Source organism: Chenopodium album, chromosome 13 (genome assembly GCF_948465745.1).
Source record: "Chenopodium album chromosome 13, dcCheAlbu1.1, whole genome shotgun sequence".
NCBI lineage: Eukaryota > Viridiplantae > Streptophyta > Magnoliopsida > Caryophyllales > Amaranthaceae > Chenopodium > Chenopodium album.
In genome coordinates this window covers 33,566,957-33,575,088 of record NC_137846.1, presented here as the reverse complement: position 1 = coordinate 33,575,088, position 8,132 = coordinate 33,566,957, and the positions used below count along the sequence as shown (strand labels likewise).

The 8,132-nt window shown below is 35.9% G+C and overlaps 1 protein-coding gene across 1 annotated transcript; it reads right to left on the bottom strand.

The window, feature by feature from the left end:
• Nucleotides 1-348: 348 nt before the first annotated feature.
• Nucleotides 349-7,869, bottom strand: LOC145574730 (NAC domain containing protein 52-like). The gene is made up of 4 exons (XM_081632580.1): nucleotides 7,376-7,869; nucleotides 6,466-6,743; nucleotides 3,935-4,102; nucleotides 349-1,084 (listed from the first exon to the last, which is right to left on the bottom strand). Exons 1-4 carry the CDS (start codon nucleotides 7,614-7,616, stop codon nucleotides 539-541), a joined length of 1,233 nt encoding a protein of 410 aa, XP_081488706.1. The 5' UTR covers nucleotides 7,617-7,869; the 3' UTR covers nucleotides 349-538.
• Between the last annotated feature and the right edge of the window lie 263 nt (nucleotides 7,870-8,132).

Sequence of the window (8,132 nt, the reverse complement as noted above, 5' to 3'; positions counted from 1 at the left end):
CCATACTGTTTGCAAAAAGGAAATTAAAAACAATCATTTAACTTGTCGGCACCTGGGGAGCTCTCCCAGAGTCCTAGGGTTTGCATTTTGCGGACTTTGGTTGAAGAGATTGAGGGAGAAAGAGGTTTCGAAACTAATTGACCCCAACATAAGAACTTGAATCTATTCAACCAAACTGTTAAGTTAATTTGTTTTGTAATTCAATTAAGAACATTATAAATCATTATGTTTGTTTAATGGCAAGTTTAAAAGGATAGTTACGTTAAGATCTAAACATTTTAACTGGGTATATCCAATGAAGCAGAATGGGAAGAGAAAGGGTAGAGATATAATAGCCATAATAATGTTAACATAATAAGGCAGACAATCTTAGCAGGAGTAACTAAAAGAAATACAAAAACTAGATGTCTGACATTTGAACTACAAGAGTTGAGAGCACAACGCTATTCATAATGATTGTCGAACAATGATGCGACAATTTGATATTACAACAAATGTGCCTACAACCAAAAAAAGGGGGTAAAAACCTCTACAAAACCTAGCCATCCCGCAAGTTGCACTTCTTCAGGTCCTCATTTTCCTTCGTCAGATGATCAACTTTTGTCTGAAGAATGTTAATCATGGTCCTGGCGCTCATCACTTCAATCTTTAGAGACTCTTTCTCTATTGATGTCCGATAAATTTCATTGCGCAGCTCTTCGAATAGTTTCAAATAGCTTGGAGGGACGTTAATGTCTATGACATTTGCCGGAGGAGGAGAGGGCCGCTCTTTTGGCTCCATCGATTCCAGCAATGGGAAATCCAAAAGCCCAGAAGAGAAATTTGTGGTCCCAGTAGATGAACAGGGACCCTGTGTTATTGTGGTTGAGATCTCTGAAGCGTTAGAATGACAGGTGTCAGGCTCACTACGCCTTAAACGTTTATTTGGCCCAAGAGACAATGGTTCAGGATCAACTGTACAAGGTACTGGACCTTCTTCTGCCCTTTCCACTTTGCAAAGAGGCGGAATCTCTTGAACCTCAGTCGAAAGCCCGCAGCTGGTTACTGGGGCAGATTCAGAATTGTTGATGGACGGGATGGAATCCTGGAACAAGTGAAGAGCAGAATTTAAGGGAAAAAAACACTTTATGCACTGTCTTCCCCACAAACCCACCTACTACACCCATCCTTTAGTTATAAGATTTGACTTGAGAAAAAAAAGGAATTCAGAATTTTAGACATCAGGTATATTAAATAAAATATCATACTTCACAAAGAAATATTTGCTAATGGATGCTTCTCATTGTAAACTAAGTTCAACATTCTTTTGCATCTAGTACAGGGAGAATATAGGACAGTTTCACATCACTTGCTTGAGTTGCATGGACTGAATTTCCTCTTTATACTTTACCACAAACAAACAAAGAAACCATCAACTTTGAGATCACCAACAAAACATCACCAAATTGGAGATTATCAGCCAGATGTTGAAGACACAAGGGAAGATTGCCAGCATCAGAAGTCACAAAACACAATGCAAGTCTGAAACTGTGCGACAATTGTCTAAAAGGAAAAAATGGGCATGTATAAGATCACAAAATAGCTGTTATTTCCCCTCTTTTACCCCCTTCAATGGTTATATATGTATTAACAAGAAAGTTTGGAGAGCATCCTCCTCTTTAAAGACGAAATGGACCTCAGCAAAAAGCAGAACTGATGCAACTTAAAGGCACTCGGGTATAATATTTGACTTACAGATGCAAGAAAGAAGGAAATGGTGCGAAAGCTAGTTTAGGAAATATGATCTTGAAACTAATTAATGCAAGAGAAAAGGAAATATGATTATGTGATTATTTTAGAAAAAGAAATAGGGGCATTAGCAGAGTTAATTCTGTTATTTCTAGCACCGAAACACTTAGGGCACATTAGATATCTACATTAAACATATGGGCATACTTCACATAACACATCACCTAAACAGAGCCCTTTTTAACTTTCTGTTTTCTCTTTTTGGGTGGCAGTGTTGAAAGACAATGATATTTATCATGCTAATGCAATCTTTGAGGGGTGGTGCCCAAGATCTCAGATTGAAACCAAGGATGAAAATTATATCCTTGCATTTCAAGAGTATGAGTTTCTGAACCCCAAGAATGATACAAAATAGCCTCACATTTCACAAATATGAAATTATAAACTATAGCTCCCTATTGTTCATGTATATACGAAAAGAGAGAAATATTTGAGTTATTCCCTGTATTGTTGATATTATAGAAATTCACAAACACCATGATCTAAACGGTATTGGCAATCAAAAACACCAAACTGTCTAATCACCTCTTCCAACAAGAACCATCCTCGAACAAAAAAATGGAAAAGTTCAAGAGAATTGAATATGCATTCTGAAATGCTAGATTCACATAAATTCTATCAGACATCTAAAAACATGTTTCAAGAATTCAACACATACGTCATTGCATACACAATTCAACAATTTACAATTGTCTTTTTTTTTTTTTTTTTCTTTTTATCATAACCTTTCAAGATATGGGCCAACCTAATGTTTGTGACAGATCTTTTTTACAATTGGAAAGATAGAACAAATACCGCAAAAGCATGGACAAAGAATCAATCATTCTATCAATATTCATTTTGTAGTTTTAGGTACCTATCTGATAGAGAAAAAATAAATAAAGTAGTTACAAATAACATGTAACAATCCATATCAACTCTGAAATACCTTTGCTTGTCACCTCATACAACCAGATCACTGTAAAATAATTTCTAAGTATTTGTAGCCTTGTAGATACTTCATGATATGAAATTTACATAGTACAAGTGACTGATGCTCGAACTTCATTTTGTTTAAGACCATTGTGCATACAAAAGCTACAGCCATTTAAATTCTACACCCACCAACCAAACATGGTATAGTTTCAACAATCTAATTTACTTTCTTCTTGACGGAACAAATTGTGTTGGCCAAATGAAAAGAATGAAAGGTAGGCTGTGGAAGTTGATTAATGGTCTAAGTAATTCAGTGGGAATTATTTGACTAATACCGCCAGATATATGCCAAGAGTAACATTCCTTAGAGAAAACAACAGTTCTCCTTGATGCCAAAAAAACTACCGAATACAAAGGCCATCAACCCGCTGCTGCAGCGGAAGATATGCAACCAAATCACGGTGCAGGAAGTTAAAAAGAACAAGAAACAATCGATATCAACTCCAAATCCTTTGACCCACCCTTTTTCACAGTCACAGACGTTGAGTCGTTGACAAATTTGCGTAGGGGATATTCATTAATTAGTCACAAACTCTGTGCGCAAGAAAAAGACGTACCCTCTTTTTTCCGACTCGGTGGGATCCTCACATCAAGGAGCCCATGTGATGAGGAGAGAGATTTAAAAAAAAAAACAAAAAAGAAAAGAAAAGTAGGACCTGGTGTTGAGGAGAGTGAAACAGAGAAGACTGATTCAAATAAGTAATCTGGCAACTATCAAAAATTTACCAAAAAGGAAATAGCTGCAACGGGAAAAGAATAAAGTTTCACATGAAATCTAAGAATCACATCATGCCATACCAAATCTTCACCAATAACCTACCAAAGGAAATCTTAGAGCTTGCGACAGACTGGCATTAGACTAACACTGGAATTTCCTATAGGTACTACAGAACATGCTAACATTAGTAAGAGCATCATTCATCACATACTACTCTCAGAACGTTAACAAGGAAAACAAATAGGCCACAGATCAGCCAAAAACTCAAATACCCAACTAAGCATGCTTCCACAAAAGCGACTGAAATGTGAAACGTAAAACACCCAGCTCAACATCACATTGCTCAGCCAAGCATTATTAAAGTAGCCAAAAATGAATTTAAACATGATAATATCTACTTCCTATTAACCAATAAAAACAAACCATGAAGAATCCAACTAAAGTTCAACTCACCTCAACACGTGCATCATCATTACCTGCTGCCTCATCATCACCCTCCTCTCCTGGGACAAGGGTAGATTCATCCTTCTCCCATTCCTCCTCTACAAAGGGTCCATACTGCTCACCAGGCTTAAATCCTGGACCACTTTTCTTCAATATTTTACATAGCAAATATGAATCCTATGCACCCAATATGAACTTGTTAATATAGTATATAACAGATTAGAGAGTACTAATTTTACCACATGTTTAATATGTCAATAAAATGGACACACAAAAAAGCTAATTAAGCCAATTGACAATCATGATATTCCAAAACAAAGATAAAAAAAAAACCTGCAATGAAGTTATTTGAAGTCATATACGAAGTAATAAAGACAGAAAATCAATACCATAACTTTAATTTCAAAAAGAAAATCAATTAATACATTAAAGGAACAAAATATTTCCTCATTGATCCCATTAGAATAGGGCTAAATTTTGTCCAACCCAGTCATGCAAGAGGCTTAAATTACTACCTCTGTTTCAAATTATATGCAATGATTAGACATTTTCTACTCACACTTAATATCAAATCGTTGCAGATCACTTGAAACAGAGGTAATAAGGTGGTTCTGGAAATTGTAATGGCTTGAACTGATCTAATAAGAACTAAAGTGTACTACGGGGTATATAACTTCACTGCAGATAGTCCATAAGAGAGAAGGTTGCTAATTGTGCACAATTTGGTGAAAAAACGAGCAATGAAAGATATATGGGAGTATAAATTGACAATGAACTTAATCTTACTTTAAACACACACATACACAAACTCCACTGCTACCAGGTGACATAATAATCCAGTTGCAAAACATAATCTGCAATTAATGCTAATTTGAAGGGACAAAATAGAAAAACGTTTCCTGAACTAACTAGTCACTTTATGCAAGAAAAACAAAACCTTAAATGAAAATAAAAACAAAGGAGAAAAAAACAAAAGAAAAAAAAAAACCCTGGGATCAGTTTGGCACATCCCAAACCCTTTCAAAACAAAGTAACAAACAATACTCTTTTTACACAAAAAGGGTATAAGGATAGCAAAATCATCCTTTGAACCCTGGCATCAGAGCCCTCCGATGCGACAAAACATATTACTATTAATTAAGATAAACAACTCAAAATCACAATTTCAAGAAGTCCTACACCATATAACATTTCCAAGAAACTGGTACCAACACCTCAGTATTGAATCTGGAATGGGAAAAGGGGCATTCTGCAATATTGTAATTGGAAAATAACAAAAATGGTGGAAATGGAAAGAAAAAAGTTATTGCCGTGACTCCTATATCATAAATTTGTCCGAAGAATCAACTTAACTCAATTTCCACCAACCGTTCAACTGCTAGAAAGAAAAGCAGGTATGTATGTATGATGAAGACACTAGTCCTAGCCACCAAATCACAATTTTTTGTCATATTCCAAGCAAATTCTCTTCAAGACAGTTCTTTTGAAATCTACAAGTTTAAAATACATAGGCTTAAAAGAAAAGTGTTAATGTTCGTTGCCTAGCAAAGATCGTAGCAACATATACCAAAATTTGTAAGTTTACAAACTAAGTGATCTTGGTTTCTCTTACAGTCTTACTAGTGAGCAGTTCTTGCCGTGGAAGCTTTCCAATCAGTTTAAAATCATTTTTAGGGACACAAAATAACAAAATAATAGTAATGATCAAGCATGGCTTTACAAGATAAACTACCACACAAAAAACAAAAAGCCTATATATCCATGAAGCCTTTTGGACATTCCACATTTGATAGGATCTCCAAAGGCAGGCTACTCTTTTAACAAACCTGCCAGGGGATGAATAACACCCTGGTAGAAGAATCTACATCGATCACAATACATTCACATTACACAGTATCAGTTTTAAAATTGCAGCCTAGCCTTATACTTCCATAGTTCACATTTAATCGCAACATGGAGTGGATACATGATATTTTAGGAGAGAAGAGAGAGAGGAAGATAAAAAAAAAAAAAGAATGACCATGTGAAGAGGAGAGAAAGATAGCATAATTGGCCAAATAAAGTTAGGTTGCAATTAATTTGCAAAACACGTTGAGATTAAAGGAGAAAGGAGGAAGCTATGTCGCCAAAAGATTTGGGTGCCATGTCCAACACTGTGTCGGATCCTCCGTCACCCTAGATTTTATAAAATTTCATATAAGGCCACTATATGATTGGCTGTTGTGTCGTATCGAAGTATTGGAGGATCCAACGCGTGACACTCAATGTTCAGCAGGGTGTTAAGATAATATAGGGGGGAGTATATAAAATAGGTAAGCTACAACGCCTGTCCATGAGCTTTGGAAAACTGACAAATGTATTGCAAAACAGCGCCATCACAGTATGGGTCCCACCAGTGGTGGAGTCTAAAAGAAGGCTGTAAATGAAGTGCCCCTACCATATCATTTGACACTAATAGACATTCCTTTTACGAAACACATAAGAGATAAAATGAAAGGAAAGAAGAGAACATCCACACAGTAGTTCTTGGCAGATCTTACCATTACTATACCACTTTTAGCAAGCTCTTCATCCGTTAATCTGTACTCATGCATAACCCAATTCGTACGCTTCCCACAGGGTGCTCGTCCACTGTAAAAGACAAGAGTCTTCTTCATACCAACTGTGCGATAGTTGTGTACTATAGGGCGATCATTACCTGTGGCTTTCCAATACCCTTTGCCTGTTGCTCGATTCACTCTAGAACCATTCACATACTTTCTATCTTGTACACCAAAAAAGTACCATTCATTGTCCCTGCTCTTCAGCTTTGACAAAGCTGTAATTAACAATACAAAGTAAACAAAACCAAATTAGACCAAATTACAACCAAATTGTACCTTCAAAAGCATACAACGAAAAATTGGTATACCCTGAACACAAGTTCCGGGCAACTAAATCTTCTAAGGGTAGCAAGCATTCAACAGGAAATCAATTCATATTTTTAAACTGGTAAATTATCATCTTAAAATGCTTAGGCAAAATCCAATTCATTAAACAATTTGGAAAAAAAAAAAAAAAAAAAAAAAAAAACCCAACTTCAATTTCCGTATCCCAAGCTTTTACACAGTAATTCAAAGAACAAAGCATTCTAATTGACATTGAATACAGTTGACCAATTCATAATTTAGCATTAAATCACAACTTGTACATTATAAATCAACAAAAAATATAAACAAAAACACTTACACCATAATCAATTCAATTAAAAAAAAAAAATAAAAAATAAAAAATAACAATCCATTAATTCACTTTAATCTAATTTTTTGCCAATTCAAATAGACAACTAGAAAAAAAATAATTGCATGTCAAAATTCCGTCGAAATATTTAAAATTGGCAAATACCCTCAACCCCATACTTATTCATCATCAATAATCAACCAGACAAAAAGATAGAGTCAAGAATTGAACCTGGTAGGTCCCACGGTTCAGACTTATAGATATCGGTCTCAGAAATGGCGTCAAAGCGAATGGGTTTGCCACAAATTTTGCGTTTAAGATAGTAGCTAACAAGCTCTTGGTCAGTAGGATGGAATCTGAAGCCAGGAGCAAGCGATGTAGCCGTTGCGGGAGTCGGCGACGGAGGAGGGAGAAGCATCCTCGGCGGAGACGGCGGCGGTGGTGGCGGCGGAGGCGGAGGCTCGGTTCCCATAGAAGAAGGTGTGGTATCAAAGAGAGAAAGGAGCAGAATTTTGGCAGATTGTTGAAGAATTAAGGGAGAAAATTTGGAGATTTTACAAGAATGGTAAGAGAAGGAATTGAAAGGAAGAAGAATGAGATGAAGGTGAAGGTGGGGTGGAGAGGAAGAAAGAGAGTGGGTGGGATTGAGTAAGGGTCAAGAAAAGGCGAGAGAGGCGTGCCATCGAAGTTAAACCCGCTTCTGTTGTTGTTGTTGTTATTGTTGTTGTTACCTTACCTTAACCCCCTATTTGTGTTCTGCCGCTACTGCATTCATCATTATCATTATCATTATCATTATCATAGATACTCAAACAAGAAAGATTGGATTATTGTGATTTTGCCATTTGGTTTTTTTCTCATTGACAATTTTATTTTTATAATTTTTTTTTTAATCTTTAGTTTTATATTGGTGAATGATTTATTTAGATAAGTCATCTTTTATTTTATTTAAATTGTCATTTAAATTCTAGGTCGGCTCCTCATAATT

What these genes read in the sequence shown, in the direction of transcription:
- LOC145574730 (XM_081632580.1), bottom strand. Translation starts at nt 7,616, where the DNA reads ATGGGAACCGAGCCTCCGCCTCCGCCGCCACCACCGCCGCCGTCTCCG. An exon ending in TGAACCGTGGGACCTACCAG is followed by an intron (nt 6,744 to 7,375) that starts GTTCAATTCTTG and finishes TGTTAATTACAG; the next exon opens with CTTTGTCAAAGCTGAAGAGC. An exon ending in ATGATGATGCACGTGTTGAG is followed by an intron (nt 1,085 to 3,934) that starts GTGAGTTGAACT and finishes CACTTGTTCCAG; the next exon opens with GATTCCATCCCGTCCATCAA.